This window comes from Topomyia yanbarensis, chromosome 3 (genome assembly GCF_030247195.1).
Source record: "Topomyia yanbarensis strain Yona2022 chromosome 3, ASM3024719v1, whole genome shotgun sequence".
Lineage (NCBI taxonomy): Eukaryota > Metazoa > Arthropoda > Insecta > Diptera > Culicidae > Topomyia > Topomyia yanbarensis.
In genome coordinates, this window is record NC_080672.1 from 249,853,997 (window position 1) to 249,877,938 (window position 23,942).

General features: G+C 39.7%; 1 protein-coding gene across 1 annotated transcript in view; it reads left to right on the plus strand.

Annotated features, from left to right (window-relative positions):
• The window catches only part of LOC131688840 (G-protein coupled receptor dmsr-1-like), a 140,415-nt gene that overhangs the window by 40,461 nt on the left and 76,012 nt on the right, over positions 1–23,942 (plus strand). The window contains exon 2 of the mRNA XM_058973399.1: positions 2,624–2,932. Coding sequence (XP_058829382.1) covers positions 2,784–2,932 — 149 coding nt within the window. The 5' untranslated portion in view covers positions 2,624–2,783. The remainder of the gene's footprint in view (positions 1–2,623; positions 2,933–23,942) is intronic.

A 23,942-nucleotide genomic window follows, 5' to 3' on the forward strand; every position in this document is an offset into this window, starting at 1 on the left:
TGCTCCGCGTACGAACAATGCCTGGAGAATCTGGTTCATGAGCCAGATCGAGGAAGCACTGATACAAAGACAAAGCAAATAGCCTCTGACAATAGAAATTCGAGATTAAACGATAATTTTCTAGTGCTTCTAGCAACTCCAAACATCTCAAGTAGCTCAACATTTTAAACAAAGGTTCAGCTTAGCGCATGGCTGGATGGACTTAGGTTGCGCACCGGCCACTTTGTGTTATTGCGGAACACCTCCCGGCACCGAGGTGACTTCAATTCTCATGGTACGCATGGAGTTGTCTTCTTGATTTTTAATTTCGATTGTTGAAGTTTGAACCTAAGAATCATTCGCTTCTTCTCTCGGTTTTCAAAAATCTTTGTGAAAAAAACCTCCAACTTATGAAACGAACCCAGGCGAACTGCGTACATGCTAATCGATTTACCAACTAAGCTATTGCCGCTTTCTGTCTTCTTGATGACAATCGATCTAGCTCACTTCACGATCTTTGCTATAGCTGATTCGTCCCATATATGTTTTTATGAAGTAGAGAAAATGAGCCAAACAGCTTGTAATCGTTTGTGTTATTTTTCAATTTGCAGCCATTTAATTTGAAATATTTGTGTCCAGGGCCGGCGGAAAGCGTGGGTAGTATGGGTAGTACTACCCATTCGAAAATAACCGAGTGGGTAATTACCCACTCGAAATTTTGAACCATTTCAAAAAATTTAGATGTGCAACGCATGTATCTCGCACTACACACATTTGAAAACATCGATGTACCACAATTCCATTTGCATAAACGAACGTGATTTAATGTGAATGTAATGTAAGCGTGTGTATTGCGAAAAGGGAAAAAAATCCTTACTAATGGACCCCTCACCCAATGCTTTCTACCCACTCGGGCGTAAAGTGTTTCGCCGCCCCTGTTTGTGTCGTACAGCTCAAACAAGTATGTTATTTAATTTTGTATTCGCTTTATATTTGGGAACAACACCATTCAATGTGAATAAATCTGGAAGGGGTTAAAGGGGCCGCAGTGTGATCAACAATTTGGTGCGTACTTTGAATTGGCACACTTATTTTGACTTATTTTATGACTTAGTCCAAGTATTTCATAAAATAGTTCAAGATTTCTGCGCCCCCCGCCTAAGGCTAGCGCCCTTGACGGAGGCAAACCCGGCAAACCGCACGCTCTTGACATGCATATAAAACCTGTGCATTTCTTTCCGAAAAGTGGCTTATTTTTTATATTTTTTATATTTTGGTTTAGATTTTATGATTTTTTACTAAATAATGTTCATAAATTACCAGCAGTGATAATTTTTATTGGTGTAAATTACTAAATTTTGGATGTATTAAGGATCCATCATTGCATATCTACGATGAGAAAAAATTATGTTGCAAAATAATGAGTGTTTTCCTATGAAAAATATTTTTGCTAAAACTCAAAGCAACTTTAAAAATTTCCATTTTTGTCAGTTTTTGACCGTTCTATAAAAGCTTAAATAAATAAAAGTCAATACACTAGACAACAAATATATCAATTTTGGACAATTTAGTGGTGAGTAGGAGTCATGAGAAAGTCCACGCTTGTCCATGCGGACGTGGTTCCGGTTGGAATTTTTATGAAAGAACATCTTAAATTTGTTGTTTTCGATTTATTTTCAAAATCCGGGTGGGGCATTACGGCGAGAACAATTTTTTTTTGATCACCCTAGTGAACATACTGGGAACATATGTTTTCCCGAGTACGATTAGCACATCGTTTCGAATATGTTAAAAAATTACGTTTAAAATAAAAAATGTGACAAATCGTTACAAAAAATTACAATTTGCAAAATCGAACTGTTTGGGGGAAACACAGCCAACTTAACTATGATTATGAAAATATCCTTTTCCTCATTATAGATTACCCGACCAGGTCGAGGTCGCCAAGGTTTTTTTGGTTTTCAGTATTAGAATGAAAAAGTCAAAATATGCAGCTTCAAAACAATAAATTAAATTTCAAAACCTATTCCGTAGATATTTAGCTATTTTTTCCCAAAAATAGCTCAATGTCGGGCCTCGATAATAAAGGATTATTGTAAGTAATTGCTAATTGAATGCCGTTACAACTTTGTTATAGCTAACAACCGGATGGCATTTTTGACCGAAGTCAATATTATTTGGTTACCCAATAAACTTACCCGAATAATGTGGGACATACTGTACTGTTGCATTGCACCATGCAATGGTGCTGGGACAAGGCAAGATCAACGAGAATAACTACCTGATGACTTTGATTTCGTGTGCCTTGAGTATACTAGTTCGGTTATTTGGCCAACGTAATTAGCCAATTTCTTTGATCTTCCAGTATTACACATCGTTGTATCTCTATTAGATGGATCTCTTAAGTGCTATGAAAGGGGAGATGAGTGCATAGTATATAACAGATAGCTTCAAACGAATTGGAGCACGTGCTCCAAAAACATGCTTTGATTGCATTGCACTAAGATAAATATACAATGCGAAGTGCTATTCAGAACCACAACAACCAGTAGAATTATTCCTGTTCAGTAATTTGTACATTATGCAATTCGCACTAGGGATATATTTATTTATTTATGTATGTTTGTTTTTTTTCTTCTTGCAGTATTTCACACAAATCAGAACCGATACTGAGAGTGTCTTTATATACTCTGAGAGCCACGTAAATAGGATTAAAAAGCATCAATAGCACACAAAAACTATGTTCTAATTGAATTCAATGAGGAGAAAATGCCTCTACTGGGACTATTCTGAAGAAGAGCATTATGTTGGAAGGAAAGATGAACGTGACAGAAGTAGGTCAGTTGGCGATGAACGGAACTGATTCGTTCAACGTCGCCGCCACCGGTGCCAATAATAGTGCGATACGTGAGCTACTCTACTGTGGCCAAGGACTGGACGACTTCCACACAAGGTAAGCCAAAAATACCATCACTTACTTGCCTATCTAGGTACAGGTTGATATGATCAAGATATGATTCATCATTTTAGCTAAATTATTTCATTTAAAAATCGTTCCGTAATAGCAAGCAATAAAAAGTATCGATGAACATTTAGGCAATAGTGTAAAACTTCAATTCCTACGATACAAGGGTCATTGCCAAATTACAGTTAAGTTGGCTCTTATACAGTTTCGACACGTAGCTATTTAGCCGAATAAAAGAAGCATCCATTCACGATTGGAACATAAGTTTTCCTGTAGCTGATAACGTATCGGCCTTGGAATTCAGCCAAATTTCCGTTATTGATTACTGATTCTCTTGGTGGTAGATATGTATAGAAACTGGTCCTGATCAATAGCGACTTGAATCGAATGAATTGCCGCCGCACAGTGGGGCAGAATGCTACTTCCGACGCTCAAAATCTCTGCCCCCTGAGTATGTATCGTAGATGATTAGTGTTTTCATCAAAGTATCTTGGATGGAAATGAGAATTAGTTCGACAACTTTGGTTTTGATCTAGATAAGTAGAAACTGATCTAGATCAGTACTATTTTTTGACAGGGGCATTCTATCAAAACACTATCTTCAGCAAAGCTGTTTGTTTTGATATGTTTAACATGTTTTCCTAAGATACTTATACTCTATAATCTATACAGATAGCGCCACATGGCATTTTCGAAAAATGCTCGAATCTTCAAAAATATACAATAATAAAAACGGTTCCAAAGAATGATAAATGTTACAATAACATTTAAAGGGGTTTTCGTAACATTCGTCTCAACCCATCTACCGGGGAAGAAACCGTGCTAAAAAGTGCTAATGTAGTGTTGGCAAGCTGAGAACAGTGCCTCGTTGATGAGCGACTCGAAATCCTTCGACTCATCTCGCGATGAAGTTATTCCAAGATAATTTTTGATGTTGCATTTGTCACCTTTTTTGTACACCGGAAACATCACCGAACACTTCCAATCATCAGGAAATGTTTGCTGCTGAAGTGACTTATTGAAAAGGTGTGCCTGTGGGATCGCTAAAATATCGGAATACATTTTTCAGAACAGCAGAGGGCATAGCATTTAGTCCTGGAGCAAACGACGGCTTAGTTTTCCGAATTGCAGAGAGAATCGATTGTTCTGAAATTGTGAATACTTCCATGTCCACAGCATCAACGGGAACATCACGAACCGCATTTTTTGAGCTCGGAAGCAGATGGCATATAAATCATGAAAACACTCGAGAAGTAACGGGCAAATAGTAAGCATTTTGCCGCAGTCGTAGTCGCTATTTCGTCATTGTAAACCATCTAAGATGAAAGGCCAGTTTCTTTTCTTTTCGTGTTAGTGAAAGACCAGAAGCCTTTCGGATTTCTGACAAGTTTTGTTGGATGACAGCAGTTTATTGTAACTGCGATAGTCATTACTGGCTCTTGCAAAGAAACGCTTAAGAAAATGACATCGTCGATTGGTGTACGCACGCAGAGCTTTTACTAGTAACAATTGAGGTTTTATGGCCCTCTTAAACCCCTAGTTAAAACTTAGAATGCACTTGTAGTGTGCTATAAAACTAGAAATGCTACTTGGGATGGCACGGGTACATTAGATTCCGAAGCATGGCGTTAGACCATGGAGGCTTTATAGGAAGCTGGCATTTAGGCACGAATGTTTCAACACAGTCAAGCAGTAGTCCGTTATAAAGGTCAACGGCAGCATCTACATCCTCATGATCAAGTAGTAAATTCCAGCAGCAGGAAGCGGCGCAATACAGCTTGATCAGTTTTGCGAAAATTACGACGATCCACAACTAAAACTTCTTCGTATTTCAGGGTGCTACTGGTAGAAATTGTTATTTCCAATGCGGGATGATAGTTATCCGAAGGAACGATCACATTAGAAGCCACTCACAGAACACTCAGCCAGAGCAATCCCATTTACGAAGATGGGGTTAAGAAAACGAGATTGTTGGTTGGAGATCGTGATTACTTGATTTTGTCCGTGGAAAGCCATCTCGTCCTGTAGTAAACGACTGGCAGGATTAGTTGTCGAGGAAGACGGGCTATGGTAAGCGTATCCACGTCCAGAGGCTACCCACATAAGTATTGGTTGGTTTAAATCACCAAGTACTACAATCGCATCGTTTGCATTTGCCTGAGAAAAAATGTGTTTTATAGAGTCTAGATGGAGTTACATAATATGGCAGGCAAGACGTTTTTCTGGAGGAAAGTAAACAGCATAGATAAAGTAGCACTTCATCGGCGTGGTAATCTTCGTTCAAGCAGCTACGATGCATGAAAAAATATTCACACCAAATTTACAGGAGACAAGTGCGGAAGCAACAGCTATCAAAACTTCTTCGCCGCGACCGTGAATGATATTGCTATCGCATCGTTCCGCACGATAAACCATGTAACCATCCCCGAAGAGCTACACAGATTGACAGATGTAAAAGATCATCAAGCCAAGTTTCTGTCAGAACGTAAATATCGTAGCCGCCGTCAGCTGCAGCCAAGTAGACGTCATCGATTTTTGTTCTTAGCACCCTGACGTTTTGGTAGTACAACCGCAAACCGTCAACGCCAGTCAGGTGTCCCGGCATATTGTCCGAACGTAATGTACTCGATGGCAAGCTAGAAATGAAAAGGTTTCTAGGAAGCAGATCATCATATACAGTAAAATATTCGCCTGAGGAGGAAGTTCAGAGGGGAGGAGGTGGTTAAAAGTCAAGGTTTTGCCCACGTAATATATGAACTATCCCTATCAGAAGCACGTATAAATGTAGCAGCCTAAAGTGTAAATCAAGTTCATGTTGATTGTGTATCTGACATTACCCACTCATTTCTTCGTGACAACTACCTAGCTAGTATGCTTTATGTTTATCCCACGCGGGCCCAAATAATATCAGTGCCCCTGGTCTTAGCCCAGTGTGCCCAAGCTTAAATGTAATGGTGAGTTGGAATTCGGAATTTTTCATTTGTGTTTTTTTTTCAATTTTTGTGAAAATTGTCTCACAGCTTCAATGTGTAACTGAGACAATTTGAAATGGTTTTCGCAATGTTGTTTTAAAACAACATTGCACATTTAAGGGATAAGCGAATTACATTATTTTCTATGCTTCTGACTTTTGTTTTGGTAGCTTATATCATAATCAAATCCAATCTATCAAGTCACATCTTTTTCGATTTTTTCTTTCATGAATACGATAATGTGTTGTTCGGACACTGTAAGGGAGATAGTTGATTACATCAGTCCCATACGCAATACATCTAACTTTTCCCTTCAAAAGGTTTTTTCTAGCCCCAACGTTTTACCTTTATAGATTGCCGAAGTATATAATTATTCATTCTGTACAATATATACGAATACCGTGGTTTACCGTTTTGCGATGCGCTTGATACGAACGAATGTAGCGCTTTTCTAAATTTCAACACAGTTTTCCAACACGCATCCACACACGGAAGTATTCCAATTATTCATAAACTTTCAACTCGTTACGAACGAAATAACTCAAATGGTTTATTTCCGGATATGCTGTATCCTTTAACTATCCATATATTTTTCCAGGATCGTTTTTGGAAACCAGCTAACAAATCAATTTTGAATGTTTTTCTCACACTGCAAGGAAAACACATAATTTATTCAACGATGATTTATCTTTGGATAAACTAAGTGAATTATCTTTAAATATATTATGTGTTTCCCTTCGTTGTTGGAGGAAAAACAACCCAAGTTGATTACTTTTGCCGATTCAAGGTCTATTAGTGGTTGCTAGAAAGGTTTTCTGTTGACCAAATGCCAGAAATGTAAAATAAATCGCCAAAACAGAATTCTACCTGTAAGTTGATTTTAAGCCAAATTGACTGTGCTTACAGTCGTAGCGGGTTTGCTACATTGTGTAAGGCAATGGCTGTGTCTACAGCGGCTACCCACCGCTGCCGATGGATTCCTACCAGTTTCCTTTTCTTTTTTCCTTTTTTATTTCGACTATGTTAGTCACATTTTCTTTTTTTTAACGACATTCAATTAGCTCGAGATTACTGGGTAGGGAAAGTTATGAAAATTAGAGCCATAGTACTCAAGTGAGAGCAGAGATGTGAAGTAAACAGATCGGAAAAGTGGCAGGGTCATTAGAACAGCTTTAATATCGTACGGGCTTAATCTTTGTCTTCTGTTAATAAGGGTCGAGCTTAGGCAGTATAACTACGAATCACCCGAGTTCACTAACATGTGTCCTGGTTGATAAATACTGATAGTCGAAACAATATAGGTAGTCTTGAGCATGAATGTTGCTGTTGAAAAACTCTAGGTAAACCAGGAGCCATCAAGGTTTAAGACCGTTTCGTGCGAAGGTTCAAGCCGGCAGTGGCGGATCCAGAAGGAGGGTCCTGGGGGTCTAGACCCTCCCGAATTTTTTTTAACTTGAGAAATTTTAAAATAGTTTCTATTTTAAATTCGTTCTAAATTCAAAATCATTCCAAATCAGATTCGACCACCAAAACTGATTTTAATTAAATGAGGGTATTACCTACATATTACGTATTGTACAATGAACATTTCAAAATCGAAATTTCGCACCCCCTCCGATTTTTTTCTAGATCCACTCCTGCAAGCCGGTATGATGAAATCACAATTATTTCGGTTGCTTACGTCCTTTTCATAAGCTATACGTGTTTTTCCATCATGAGCAATAGCCCCATATAAAATTTGACAGCTCAAAAATTTTCCAGTCGACCGACGAAATCAGGTGCTTCGGGGTTGATAGATTACGGTGAACCATTTTCGTCACCATATTAATCTCAAGATTTAATCTATGTGAATCTAGTTCCAGTTTTAAACCATTAAATAATCGATCGATTTAATTGATTTGAAAAAGACCGATTTCAACAGATCTCGTCGGTCATATTTAATCGGTTGTCGCGTCGGCAGACGTCCATGTTAAACCACCATAAGAGTCAGTGGAACAATCGACCGATTAATTGATGACATAGTTGGCCAATTAAGCCGACACAAACCGATTTAGTCGGTGGTACAATCGGGAGGATTTTCTATGGGGAGGTTTTCCAAAATGCTCTTAAAATTTCTTGTAGCTTTCCATTTGACATCAAGGCGATATTGGAGACTATATGAATGTCAAAAGAAAAATTATAGTAAATTTTGTGAACATTTTTATAAATCTATTGTGTTTGATGGAGAAACTCGCATCATTTATGAAAAGGTCGTAATCAAACGAAATAATGGTGAAACAAACTCGATAACTACTACATTTTCAAAATTGCCTGTTATTAGCATTTCGATTTGAAATGGCATTTAGAACCTTATTTAATAATAAAATAGTATTTTTGATTGTAAATAGTATGAATTTTAGAATTATGTTTAAAGTTATTACAAAATCAGGAAAACTTTCTTAACGATAGCTTTGCCATGACCCGAATACATTTTTATGTTTCAAACAATAAACATTTGATTGTTGATAATTCGAGATGGAGAAACGCGGATAGCTTATAAAAAGGGCTTACTTTCACGAATTTATTGTTTTTGTTGAAACAAAGTTCCAAATATCTCGAAAACAAAACAACGCTCGGGTTTTGGAAGATTTTCGTTTAAGGCATTTTGATTTAAAATGACATTTAGAACCACGTCTTATAATAAAATTTGTATGAGATTAAAAAATTGTTTAAAGTTATTGTTGGAAAAAACTTTTTTATTGGTAGTTTCTCCATTTCACAGATACATTTAAAATGTTTCTTTTCTCTTTAAATTTTCATTGACAAAAGATAAGAAAATTTAAAAAATGTTTTTTGCAATTAAGTTTTTTATTATAAGTTTTTTACAGTAGTTTTCATTCGCTGTAACTCTTTCTCTGGCAGTTTTGCTGTATAAAATACGGTAAGCTAACTTTTTTTTTTGAAAATGCTGCATGCAAGAACTTCTACGTTAATTTATAAAAAATTGCTCTTGTGTCCAAACGATCTAATTGCCAGAGGAAATCATGGAGATTCATGATCCAAACCCAAAGGCAAAGTTTTGTTTGAATCAGAGAAGGTCATATTCTCATGGAATCCATCAACAGTTACCAAACCAAGTAAGTTTTGTGTACAGCTGTCCTTTAATAAAATACACAACTGCTACGTAACATATTGTTTTTGTACGTGACAGATCATTGAGAAAAGCCCTTAAAAATTATTCATGCAACACTTATCCCAATTTTAACTTAGAACCTTTCTTCACGCAATATCATTCCTCCAAACTCACTGCGAAAACTGCTTGACAGACGCGTTAAAATGTCAATTAATCGAAAACCGTTCAAGATAGCAATGAATTTTCAATATAATAAATGCATGACTTAGGGACCTCAATAATATGCAATTGAAGGGTGGATATTCAAAGTCATATAACATTTCCAATTTCTTTACAGGAGGACAAAACTACGCTCACATTCTTTTTTCACTTTTAACATTAAAATCCACCTAACAGTGTGATGAGACATTTCTTATAACACTTATCACTCTCTTCGGATATTAAAACGATTGAGACCATTTACAACATGATGTTACGCGATGATAACACATATTACATGGGACAGTGGTTGGCCTCAGAGAAACGCTCAAATCAACATCTTCGGATATTATATCGATCATCTTAGCATGGGAAACATCTTTGCGAGAAATGTCAGAAGTCAAATTGAAATAAAGGTAAAATGAAAAAATGCCCTTTAAAATAGGCCGACCATCCACTTAATACTGATGCTTTGTGAATAAAATATTAAAGTCCTTCATTCAATGCATTATCTATGGAAAAACTGAATTTCCTTTTAGGGGCTATATAAGTGCTGGCCCAAAAAATAGAAAAATGAATATTGCGTATATTTGAAGTACACATCATTAATAGCGTTTATTCAAATTTTCAGGACGATCTGAGAACTAGAACTAAAAAGCTCTTGAAAACACGCTACCTCAACGCGATTATTTCGATATCGACATTTTCCGAAAGTGACCTCATAGTGAGCAACATATTTCGACTCACAAATCACAATAGCTAGTGGTCGGAAAAAGAATTATGATTTTAACCATTATCACTAATCCTAATGCCTAAGTCTTTGATAATATTCACACAAGTCAGGCCCGTGCGCAGAAAATTCTCAAGGGGGGAGGAGGGGTTTTGATTTTTTAACGTTTATTTTAAAAGAAACGTACAGAAACCCTCATACTTTGAAGATTTTTTCAGAGGCCTAGTCTTGTGAACCAAACGACTCTGCTCAATAAATTGGGTAAATGTTTGTTATCGAGAAGGAGTCATCAAAAGACACCGCTGCATAGTGGTCGGAAACCCCAAAAACGTATACTTAATTCACTAGAGGCCAAACTATCGAATATATTCACAGGGTATCTTTGGACAAATTGTTCGTAAGAATATTCCCCACAACCTGATAAAAATTAAAATTAGGCATGGCTTACTACGATCAAATAAAAAAAAAAACTTTTTATGCTGACGAGGTAGAAAGTTGGTGTCTTCGACAAAGTTTTAGAAATGCTCGTAATAAAGAATTTTGCTGAACTAGTTGAACTTGTAGGATTTAATGTTATCGATTTGTAAAGTGTTTTCTATTGCAACACCCTCAAATTTAGTTTTTTTAATATAACTTATTCCACTGTGACTTTTCATGCAAACCATGCACCAGACAAATGTAGAAGCATTAAAACCACATAATATTGTTGAAGACTTCATGTAAAAAAATGAGCTTAAAACCTTCTTACCTTTATTATGCGTAGTCCGGACATTGAAAATAGTGCCTTCTGGTCCATTTTGGTTTGCACCTTTCTCTCTTATACGCAGTTGAATTTAGTGTAATTTTTTTTTAAATTCTTCAATAACTCTAAAACGAATGAGTATGTTTACAAGAGGTGTGCGCCGCGCCGCCGATTTCAGGTTAAATTTTTTTATGCAGTGTTCAACAATAGTTTAATGTTTACATGCAGTCTTCAACAATATTTATGTGGTTTTAATACCTCAACATTTGTCTGGAACATCGTTTGCACGAAAAGTCACAGCGAAAAAAGCTATATTAAAATGCTAAATTTAAGGCGTTTGCCTTAGAAAACGCTTTATAAATCGAGAACATTAAGTCCTACAAGCTCAAGTTGTTCAACAAAATTCTTCATTATGAGCATTCCTAAAACTTTTTCGAAGACACCAACTTTCTACCTCGTTATTATAAAAAGTTATTTTTTTTAGTTCAATCACAGTAAGCCATGCCTCAATTTAATTTTTATCAGATTATGGGGAATATTCTTACGAACAATTCCTCCACCCTATGAAGAATCCGTCATCCATATTTAATGTTAAATATCTCCTTCGTTAATAATTCGATTTCAACAAACTATAGTTCGTTCGAAAGGTATTCGTATAAGCTATCTGAAGATGTATAAAGTGTTCATCTGTTTCCAGGTTTTAGTCACCGTTCATGAATATTATCGTTGTTTAGTTGATATTTTTCGGTGATATCAACGAAAAATATCAACTAAAACGACAACAAAGTGTTAATCTATGTTGTTGATTTCGAGGGTAATTTTAAAAACCTGTTTTAATCCACCTAGTGGTGCAATTGTGCCTTTCTCATTTATCCATATCTATGATTTAATGGCTGGTTATGTTCAATATAACATTGTGGAAATGTCTATTACATTCTTATTACACTTGATGAGCATATATAAGTGCACGACTGTCACGAACCTGATAAGCAACATGTCTATACTGACACAATTGAAACAAACTAAAATACAAAATTTATATAGCTTAATCAGCGTGAGTTCAATGTTGTCTTCATGTTAACTTCATGGTGGAGAAGGGAAGGGATATAATTAATGGGAGAGGGAGGATGCGTCGGGAATCATCTAACCTATTGTAGTATACGGGGTTGATGAAGGGAATGCATGTGGGAGGTTGGTCTGAGAGGGTGGGGGTGACAGGGGCTGGGGGTTGAGAGGTAGGAGGTGGAGAGGTAGATGGAGGATTCAACACCGAACTTCATATTATACCTTCCATTTGAAACTAGGCTAGTGAAATTTGGTTTTCAACACCGAAGTGGCTTTAGATCTGGAATTTGGCCGGAACCCCGAGACTTCCGGATTTTTTTGATAGTGTACAATACATTCCAATAATTTTTGATTCGCCATCAGCGATCTAGGTCAGCGAATCGAAGTAAATTGATGTTTATTTCAATAGATTTTAAACCTATGAGGTATTAGAATTGTGCCAATGTGACCGCAATTACCAACCTGTAACTCCGGAGCCAAAAGTCAGAACTAAATGAAATTTAATATCAGTCAATGGGAGTATTATATGTTTCATTTGAAATCAAGTTAGTAAACATCGATTAAGAGTTTGCTGGCGAATAGGTGTTATATTAGCTTGGCGAGTTCCCAGGGGGCATCAAGATCCGTCATAGGTGACCATTGTGATCAAAACTACTTTAATTGGTCATTAGTGATCTAGACTCGCAAATCCAAGTTATGTTGAACGTATTTGAATATGTATTACATTATTCGGACATCGTAGGGTTACCAGTTTATATGGGAATTTACTGTGTGACCACACTCTTCAACCCGTAACTCCGGAACCGGAAGTCCGATTTTTTTGCAAATCGGTTCAGCCATCTCTGAGCAAATTGAGTGACATTATTTGACACACACACACATACATACATAGTGTATTACATTACACACACAGACATTTTGCGTTCTCGACGAACTGAATCGAATGGGATATGACACTCGGCCCTCCGAGCCTCGGTTTGAAAATCGATTTTTGGAGTTATTGCATAGCCTTTCTTTATATGAGAAAGGCTAAAAGAACTGCAAAAAATGCCTTTTTTGTGCATTCAAACAACCATACCTTAGGAACTAAATGTCAGAATCAAAAACAAATTAATAGCGTTCTGTCTGGGTGTGGGGCCTTTCATTTGCAATTGGTTTAGATAAGATCGGTTCAGCAATTGCTGAGAAACACGAATGAGAGTTTGTACGTTTCACCCCCCCCCCCCCCCACACACACACACACGCATAGTTTGAGTGAAATATAAAAACAAAAACTCCCGATTGTTCGTTCATTATAACGTAATGTTTCGGCATCACTGCTGTACTAAGTCGCGCTCATCAACAGAGTTGAATGTTTTTTTTAATTATTTTTCGGTTGTTTTGTGCGCCGCGATAACTTTGATCGTTGTTTGTTTGCTGTTTTCCGTGTGTCGTCGTGTTTTCAAGTTGAAGTTTCCGGGATTTGCGAGTGGATTTTCGAAAGAATCGTGATCTGAAATTCTGGAATTCTGTGTTGATATTTTTCACTTGATTTCTCTGTCCGAAGCGACATCTGCTGGTGAATAGCAACACATCTCTGCTCGAGTAGTGCTCAACCGGCATTGCGTACAAGTTGGCAAGTGCTCGTATCTGCTCAACATACATCGCGTGCAAGTACAGGACACGAATTTTGCATACACGCTAGGCGTTATTCCATTTCTCGGAAGCATGGTTTGCACTACCTGCACGAAAGTCGTTAATGACTCTGACCGCATCATCTGTCGTGGGTACTGCGGAAACTCGTTCCATATGATATGTATAAAAGTGGATTATGATATTAGAGAAGTCTAAGGAACCCATCCACGAAACTTATTTTGGATGTGTAACGGCTGCGCTGAACTGTTTTCAAGCGACTACTTCCGTAAAATGCCTTCACGTTTTTACGAGAATCCAATTCCCGACGACAATTCTCTAAAATCTTTAAGGACTACATTGCTAAAGGACGACATTGCTGATTTGAAAAGCGTCGTAAAAGCTCTTTCGGTTAAAGTTGAGTCGAAACCGTTATCTCCAACCGTAAATACGCCTTGGAATAGGATTGCTGGATATAATCCAAATACACCTAAGCGCAAGCGTGAAGATGACCAGCTAAAAACCAAAATCACTAATATTCGTGGAGCTAAGGCTGCGTTTGAAACGATAAAAATAGTCTCACCACCTGAGGAGCTGTTATGGGTTTACTTGTCAGCATTTGACCCCAGTACGACGGATGATGAAATTTAGACCCTAGTGAAAGAATGCCTGGGCGAGGATATACAACCAAGGATAGTTCGTCTAGTTCCTAAGGACAAGGATGTCACATCTCTGAGCTATATAACATTTAAAATCTGAGTTCGTAAATCTTATAGGGATAAGGCCCTCTCCAAGCAAACCTGGCCAGAAAACATTTACTTTAGGGAATTTGTGAATATCTCAAAAAGTCAACGACCAATTATCAGGATTGCTGCAGAGAGGAATTCATCTGGTGGTACTCTGTAGCTCAACGCTATACCGGAAAATCTCTTTCCAACTTTATTTTCCTCGGCAATCAACATACCTGACGAATCGAAGACTCCTTCTGTGTCAGGTAAAGCCAAGGAGGGTATATGTCCTTCCGAAGCAATTATAGATTCTGCACACCCTCAAAACAAATATCAATTGCAGTCTGTCGACAAAAACAATTCGTTTGATTCTACCATGATTGCAATCCTGCCTGGCAAACAACTTCATTGTCTAAGTGGAAAATTAGATCGCATCGCTTCTGCTCGCTCAGAACGCCTCCCACTACAGACTGCTGCTGAACATAACAGTTTAGACGCCGTCACCGAAGATTATCTGCACATTAGTCGACTGGATTTTCACCCTCCGGACCCGGTCGTGCTCTCTAACGATTTTAACCAACTAAATGAAGATGCACTTTGTTCGTCGCTGCCATCACCGGGACACCCGTTATACAGTACTACGGAAGCCCCCGAGCACTCCGACGCAGTCGCGCTACCAGCCAGCGACCCGCTTAGTCGTGCCGGCCCTGCGTTTGGAGGTCGAGAGGGGGTCTTCCGAACTCCCTTCTCAGGCGAGTATTTTGCTTTATATGACAGTTCGCTTTCTGAAAACCACTCGGTTTCTAACGTGCCATCGGGTACAACACGTTCGTGCAATTTGCCGTTACTTGAACGAAGCATGATTTCCTTGCCATCGCCAAGACCACATCTACAAACTCACGCTGCGCTGCCATCACCGGGACGCTTGTTATACAGTACTACGGAAGCCTCCGAGCGTTCCGACGCAGTCGCGCTACCAGCCAGCGACCCACTTAGTCGTCCCGGTCCTGCGGTCGGAGGTCGTGAGGGGGTCTTCCGAACTCCCTTCTCAGGCGAGTATTTTGCTTTACATGACAGTTCGCTTTCTGAAAACCTCTTGGTTCATAGCATGCCGTTGCGTACAACACCTGATTTCCTGTCCGTCTACTACCAGAACGTTCGTGGAATGAGAACAAAAACGCAGGCTTTCTTACTTGCGCTCACTTCCTGCGACTACGACATTATCGTTCTCACCGAAACCTGGTTACGTGATAATATATTAAACACCGAGCTAACGACGAACTACGCAATCTACCGATGCGATCGCAACTCTTCTGCCAGTCATCTACGTCGCGGAGGTGGTGTTCTCATAGCGATAAAGAAACATCTAGCTGGGACTATACTAAAATACCTGGATGCGAATGTTTGGAGCAAGTTGTCGTACGCGTTTCACTGCCAGGGCGATCGTTATATATTTGTTGCATTTACTTGTTGTAGGTGATTATAATCTTCCTAATCTTCGGTGGATTTTTGATGACGATTATAAGTGCTACCTTCCTGAAAATGCAACCACGGAACAAGAGACAGCTATCACAGAAACTTTGGTCGCTGGTGGCTTGTATCAAATCTGCTCTGTTAGCAACGTGAATGGACGGATCCTCGATTTAGCTTTCGTTAATGACACGGATGTGTTCGAACTGATAGAGCCTCCCACATCTATACTGAAGGTTGACCCTCACCAGAAACCCTTCGTTTTAAGATTTGATATGCGTTCTGATGACGGTGAAGCTTTTGATACAATTAACGACGACTTCAATTTTGACTTTACTCGATGCAACTTCGATGATGTCTCAATGGCCATTGGTGCACTCAATTGGCGTGAGATACTGATTGGAAATGACTTAGATCAGGCAGTTGTGGCGTTCTATGATGCCCTATATGAGATTCTTCACCGTAATGTTCCTAAAAAACGTGTCAGCAGAAAAGCAGAATATAAATTTCCATGGTGGAATGCTGAGCTTGGTCGCCTACGCAACGTACTCCGGAAACAACGAAAGCGATATTTGCATCATAGGACCGACGACAACAAAACTGTTCTTCGTCAAACTGAACTGCAATATGAAACAGCCCGGAACAGGGCTTTCGGTGAATATCTGAATCAAGTTCAGCGCAGCCTTCGAAATAATCCTTCGACATTCTGGACATTTATAAACAGCAGAAAACGTTCCGGGGTGTACCAGAAAATGTCTATCTTCGAAACCAAAATTCACAGTCCGCTGCCGAGTCGGCGAAGCTTTTTGCAGATCACTTCCGAGATGTATTTACCAGCCCTCCTGTCTATCCATCGCAACAGTACCATGAAACATTGCCAACGCATAATATCAACCTTCCTCTTCCTAACGTAAATAATTCTGATGTAGCGAGCGCTCTGTCCAGCGTTGATCCTTTGAAAGGGCCTGGTCCGGATTGCTTGCCTCCTGTGTTTATAAAGCATTGTGCCCGAGCACTTTCTGCGTCAATAAGTATTATTTTTCAGCGTTCAATCTCGGAAAATATTTTCCCAACAGCATGGAAAGAAGCTGCTATAGTTCCTATTCATAAGGTTGGAGATAAGCACAATGTTGAAAACTACAGAGGAATCTCGCTGCTGAACTGCCTAGCTAAAGTTCTGGAAAAGTTTGTGTACAATGCGATGTACTCTGCTTCTTCCAACATAATCGACGAACGACAACACGGATTTATGAAAAAACGCTCCGCTACTTCGAACTTGATGACGTACACGAGCTTTCTAGTTCCAGCTGTAGAGAAGCGTCAACAAGTGGACGCTATATATTTTGATTTCGCAAAAGCATTCGACAAGGTGCCCCACAACATTGCTGTTTCGAAGCTGGAGCGACTAGGCTTTCCTGAGTGGGTTACCAGATGGCTGCATTCTTACCTCTCACAACGATCTGCCTTCGTTAGAATTGGCACTACATGCTCAAGCGCATTCGTAACGCCAACCGGTGTGCCTCAAGGAAGTCACCTAGGGCCACTGATCTTTCTCTTATTCATCAACGACCTCTGCACCCGCATCAACTCTGGAAAACTGCTTTATGCTGATGATTTGAAAATCTTTCGTTCAATTGCTTCAGCACTCGACTCTGCTGTGCTCCAAGACGATATAGCCAATTTAGAGGAATGGTGTTTGCTGAACGGTATGCAGATCAACATTGATAAATGTAAGATGATAAGTTTCGGACGCTCGGCAAATATAAGGCGTTGCGAATATACTCTTCAAACCTGTGTCATCGAGCAGGTGGATTCTATCCGTGACCTGGGAGTGTTATTCGACAGAAAACTTCGTTTCGCCGACCACATCACTGCAACAACGGCGAAGGCTTTTGCAACATTGGGTTTTCCAAAACGGAACGCTGTCGATTTTGTGGATTTCTACGCACTGAAATCTTTATACTGCGCACTGCTCCGGAGCACTTTGGAGTATGCTGTACAAGTATGGGCGCCATACAACACCATTCAAAGCAGCCGACTGGAGCGCGTTCAGAGAAGTTTTGTACGATTTGCTCTCAGAAAATTGCCTTGGAACGACCCTATCCGTCTTCCGCCTTATAATAATAGATGCATGTTGCTAGATTTGCCAACGCTGTAGTCTCGCCGCACGTTTTTGCCAAGAATGTTCATTTTCGATATGTTGTCGAACAATATTGACTGTCCCGACATTCTCTCAAGGATTCATTTATTTGTACCCCCTCGTGATATAAGGAATCGTCCGCTTCTGTGGATTCCCAGGCACCGCACAGTATATGGCCAGAACAATCCGCTAGACAGATGTTGTAGCAGATTCAACGAAACTGTTTTAGTTTATGACTTCCATACCACTAAATCTAATTATAAGTTAGCAATTAGAAATTTTTAACATTGACACTAGCAATAGCATTAAGTGTAATCTGTACGATATATATCGAAGATGTAATAAATAAAAGTAATGCGACACTTGTTAAAGTTTGAAACTATTTTGATTTAAATTGAGAAAAATACGAACACGTATAAGTCGAGTAGATCTGGTAGTTCAAAGCCGTATATCAACTATTAGCATCATACAGTGAAAGTCAAAGAGAAGTATTTAATTAATTTTTGATAATTCTAAAATCAAGATGCTTCAATAAATGTTCGCATAACAAATAACATTATTGTTGAATCCCTAACGGTACTGTTTCACTAGTAATGGGCACTGTTTCCCCTACTCTAAGAATCAGTGTCAAAAAAGAAGCTCTGCTTTGCAACGGAATGCACTACCAAGGTTCATATTTATTCTAAAACCATGATATTGATTGGTGTATTAAGAAAGCGTTCACTTCGTTCATGGCTGTTTCTTGCCAGTTTATCGGAGTACGAAGGCTCCTCTGGTCCCCGCCAACTTGTAAACATTTTGTTTCGTGCCGTTCTATTGCCATTTCTACACCCTTGTCTTCTCATCGAGGAAATACTATATTTTATGAGAGGTAGCTGTCTTTTTGGCAATTATCCTCACAAGTTTAGCATCAAATTACGCGGTATAGTTCATGGAAGAGTAGCTGTGCCACTGTTTAGTTTCGTCTGCCGGTATCAAGCTGCACATACTTACACATGATTCATGAACGTCAGCATAGTTGAACCACGGATACGGATCTATACGTCGAATCCATTCGCAGAGTATGTCCGGGTAAGGCAGACAAGACGGCAAGTTTCAAATTGTACAGCATTCGCTGAAAAATATATCGTATGGTACATACACTTATTAAACCTCATTCTTGAATAAATTAATAATTAAAATTCAATTCAAATTACTTATTTGTCCCGACCAATTGCTATGAAATTTTCAAAATATGCTAATTATAAATTGATTGTATTATTTTCAGAAGTAAGCTAGTTAAACTCAATTTTCAATGTTAATAATCATTACCAAGTAAGATCGTTGTAGCATAAAAAAGATGAATGTCTTACGCTACTTGAGCAACAATAAAATTAATTAATTAATTAAGCACATATTATCTTCTAATGAAGAGGTGGAATGGTAAATTGATATGCTATTTACCTTTCTTGTAAGAGAAAAGCATTTAAATCCCCTGAAATTTGCTTTTTTTACGAGGCACGAAGAGCCGCAAGAATTTAGCACGAAATTTCGCACGGAACTTCGCACAGAATTTCGCACGAAACTTAGCACGAAATTTCGCATGAAATTTCGCACGGAATTTCGCACGGATTTTTGCACGGAATTTCGCACGGAATTTGGCGCGGAATTTCGCACAGAATTTCGCACGGAGTTTCGCACGGAATTTTGCACGAAATTTCGCACGGAATTTCGCACGAAATTTCGCACGGAATTTCGCACGGAACTTCGCACGAAATTTCGCACGGAATTTTGCAAAATTTCGTGCGAAATTCCGTGCGAAGTGCCGTGCGACATTTCGTGCGAAATTCCGTGCGAAATTTCGTGCGAAGTTTCGTGCGAAATTCCACGCGAAATTCCGTGCAAAATTCCGTGCGAAATTCCGTGCGAAATTTCGTGCGAAGTTCCGTGCGAAATTCCGTGCGAAATTTCGTGCGAAGTTCCGTGCGAAATTCCGTGCAAAATTCCGTGCGAAATTTCGTGCGAAATTCCATGCGAAACTTCGTGCAAAATTCCGTGCGAAATTTCGGGCGAAGTTTCGTGCGAAATTCCGTGCGAAATTCCGTGCGAAATTTCGTGCGAAATTCCGTGCAAAACTCCGCGCGAAATTCCGTGTGAAATTCCGTGCGAAATTCCGTGCGAAATTCTGTGCGAAATTCCGTGCGAAATTTCGTGCGAAATTCCGTGCGAAATTTCGTGCAAAATTCCGTGCAAAATTCCGTGCGATATTTCGTGCGAAATTTCGTGCAAAATTTCGTGCGAAGTTCCGTACGAAATTCCGTGCGAAATTCGGTGCGAAATTCCGCGCGAAATTCCGTGCGAAATTCCGTACGAAATTCCGTACGAAATTCCGTGCGAAATTCCGTGCGAAATTCCATGCGACATTCCGTGCGAAATTCCGTGCGGAATTCCGTTGCGAAATTCCGTGCGAAGTGCCGTGCGAAATTCCGTGCGAAGTTCCGTGCGAAATTCCGTGCAAAATTCCGTGCAAAATTCCGTGCGAAATTCCGTGCGAAATTTCGTGCGAATTTCGTGCGAAATTTCGTGCGAAGTTTCGTGCGAAGTTTCGTGCGAAATTCCGTGCAAAATTTCGTGCGAAATTCCGTGCGGAATTCCGTTGCGAAATTCCGTGCGAAGTGCCGTGCGAAATTCCGTGCGAAATTCCGTGCGAAGTTCCGTGCGAAATTCCGTGCGAAATTCCGTGCGAAATTCCGTGCAAAATTTCGTGCGAAATTCCGTGCGAAGTTCCGTGCGAAATTTCGTGCGAAATTTCGTGCAAAATTCCGTGCGAAACTCCGTGCGAAATTTCGTGCGAAGTTCCGTACGAAATTCCGTGCGAAATTCCGTGCGAAATTCCATGCGACATTCCGTGCGAAATTCCGTGCGGAATTCCGTTGCGAAATTCCGTGCGAAATTTCGTGCGAAATACCGTGCGAAATTCCGTGCGAAATTCCGTGCGAAGTTCCGTGCGAAATTCCGCGCGAAATTTCGTGCGAAATTCCGTGCGAAATTCCGTGCGAAATTCCGCGCGAAATTTCATGCGAAATTCCGTGCGAAATTCCGTGCGAAATTCCGTGCGAAATTCCGTGCGAAATTCCGTGCGAAATTTCGTACGAAGTTCCGTGCGAAACTCCGCGCGAAATTTCATGCAAAATTCCGTGCAAAATTCCGTGCGAAATTCCGCACGAAATTTCGTGCGAAATTTCGTGCGAAGTTCCGTGCGAAATTTCGTGCGCAGCTCCGTGCGAAATTCCGTGCGAAATTTCGTGCGAAGTTCCGTGCGAAATTCCGTGCAAAGTTCCGTGCGAAATTTCGTGCGAAGCTCCGTGCGAAATTTCGTGCAAAATTCCGTGCGAAATTCCGTGCGAAATGCCGTGCGAAATTCCGTGCAAAATTCCGTGCGAAGTGCCGTGCGAAATTCCGTGCGGAATTCCGTTGCGAAATTCCGTGCGAAATTTCGTGCGAAATTCCGTGCGAAGTGCCGTGCGAAATTCCGTGCGAAGTTCCGTGCGAAATTCCGCGCGAAATTTCGAGCGAAATTCCGTGCAAAATTCCGTGCGAAATTCCGCGCGAAATTCCGTGCGAAGTTCCGTGCGAAATTCCGAGCGAAATTTCGTGCGAAATTTCGTGCGAAGTTCCGTGCGAAATTCCGCGCGAAATTTCGTGCGAAATTTCGTGCGCAGTTCCGTGCGAAATTCCGTGAGAAATTTCGTGCGAAGTTCCGTGCGAAATTCCGTGCAAAATTCCGTGCGAAATTCCGTGCGAAATTCCGTGCGAAATTTCGTGCGAAATTCCGTGCGAAATTTCGTGCGAAGTTCCGTGCGAAATTTCGTGTGAAATTCCGTGCGAAATTTCGTGCAAAATTCCGTGCGAAATTCCGTGCGAAATTCCGCGCGAAATTTCGTGCGAAGTTTCGTGTAAAGTTCCGTGCGAAATTCCGCACGAAATTTCGTGCGAAATTCCGTGCGAAATTCCGTGCAAAATTCCGTGCGAAATTTCGTGCGCTATTCCGTACGAAATTCCGTGCGAAATTTCGTCCGAAATTCCGTGCGAAATTTCGTGCAAAATTTCGTGCGAAGTTCCGTGCGAAATTCCGTGCGAAATTCCGTGCGAAATTCCGTGCTAAATTCCGTTCGAAGTTCCGTGCGAAATTGTATCATACGACATTTCGTGCAAAATTCCGTGCGAAATTTCGTGCGAAATTCCGTGCGAAGTTCCGTGCGAAGTTCCGTATCATACGACATTTCGTGCAAAATTCCGTGCGAAATTTCGTGCGAAATTTCGTGCGAAATTCCGTGCGAAGTTCCGTGCGAAGTTCCGTGAGAAATTCCGTGCGAAATTTCGTGCGAAATTCCGTGCGAAGTGCCGTGCGAAACTTCGTGCGAAACTCCGTGCGAAATTCCGTTCGAAATTCCGTGCGAAATTCCGTGCGAAATTTCGTGCGAAATTCCGTGCGAAATCCCATGCGAAATTCCGTGCGAAGTTTCGTGCGAAACTCCGTGCGAAATTTCGTTCGAAATTCCGTGCAAAATTTCTTGCGAAATTCCGTGCGAAATTCCGTGCGAAATTTCGTGCGAAATTCCGTGCGAAATTTCGTGCGAAATTCCGTGCGAAATTCCGTACGAAATTTCGTGCGAAATTTCGTGCAAAATTCCGTGCGAAATTTCGTGCAAAATTTCGTGCAAAATTTCGTGCGAAGTTCCGTACGAAATTCCGTGCGAAATGCCGTGCGAAACTCCGCGCGAATTTCGTGCGAAATTCCGTGCGTAATTCCGTGCGAAATTCCGTGCGAAACTCCGTGCGAAATTCCGTTCGAAATTCCGTGCGAAACTCCGTGCGAAATTTCGTTTGGGTACACTTCTTCTCTGTCAGATCGTGCAAATGTCGGGCGATTTCCTACTTTGAGTATATGCAGATTTATACTACTTCAGTATTCCATAAAGTCAGTGCCTCTCAAAGTGATATCTGAGCTGCCTGTGTATTTTCATCATTGCCGATTATGGGTGAAAATCCATTTCTGCCACAGTATGATACAACCCTTTTGAAATCATTAGTAGGTGACAGTCATATTGACTATGACCACACAAATATAGTATAAGACGTGCGTCAATAGCACTATTCACAAGTATACATACACGAGATATGTCATGTGGATTTGTCAGGCTATTTTTGTTGTAAGTCCCGAAGATGGAGTTAAGTAGCTTTCCTATACACAAGTTTACTTTAAGAAAATGCGGTTACTGAACCAAAACTATGGAAGCTTTTCCTTCCTGCACAAGGCGGGATACAGTGGCGTAGCCAGGGTGTGGGGGTGGGGTTTAAACCAAAATTAATTGGATTGAAAAAAAATGATGCTGACGAATTCAATTTAATATTCCACAAAATATTTTTGGAAAAATATTCTCTGATCACTCCATTGAGAACTGTGTTTAAAGCGTCATGAGAACTTTTGGAAAATTGTGGGAAGGGGATCTTGTAACTTATCTCTTAGCCAAAATCCCATAGTTGTCAAATTACTTCAATGTAAAATAAAATAACTGTCTGAATTATCATGAGCTCATTTTTGGAAAGATGCTTCAAAATATGGATTAGAGACAATTTTTTGAATGGGAATCTAAATTTGAATAGGTTGATTGCATATAAAACATAAGCTTGTTTACCGAAAACTTACATACATTTCAACATTTGCTGAAAATGTATTTTTTTAGATGGTGTAGAGTTTAGATAACAATTCAATATGGTTAACAACAAGAATAACATTTCAGAAACTAGTTGAAAGCTGATGTAATTTTGTCTCTAGCAGGTCAGGATCGGTTTTATGAGCATTGGATTTTTGTTGTATTATCAACTATATGAATAGCCTCTTAGCAGGATGCAATGAATGGCGTACTAAAATTTTGTGTACTATGTACTAGTACTGCAAGTTGTGAGGTTGACTAATGAAGAAAAGTAAAATTAATGCTCGATAAATTTTTAACGGTCACGATCACATTCTTTTCGAAACTGCCAAATTTCGATGTTAAGTAACATTGAAGAATTTCAAAACGTAAAACTGTTCATCTGCTGATAGAATAATTTTGACGGTTAATCCTCCTAGAAGTACTTATAAGCGTACCCTACACGAGACAGATATATTGTCAATAAATATATTGACAAGACTGCTTCAATCCATCAATCCCATTTAAATTCTACAGAATCAATATTTTCTAGAT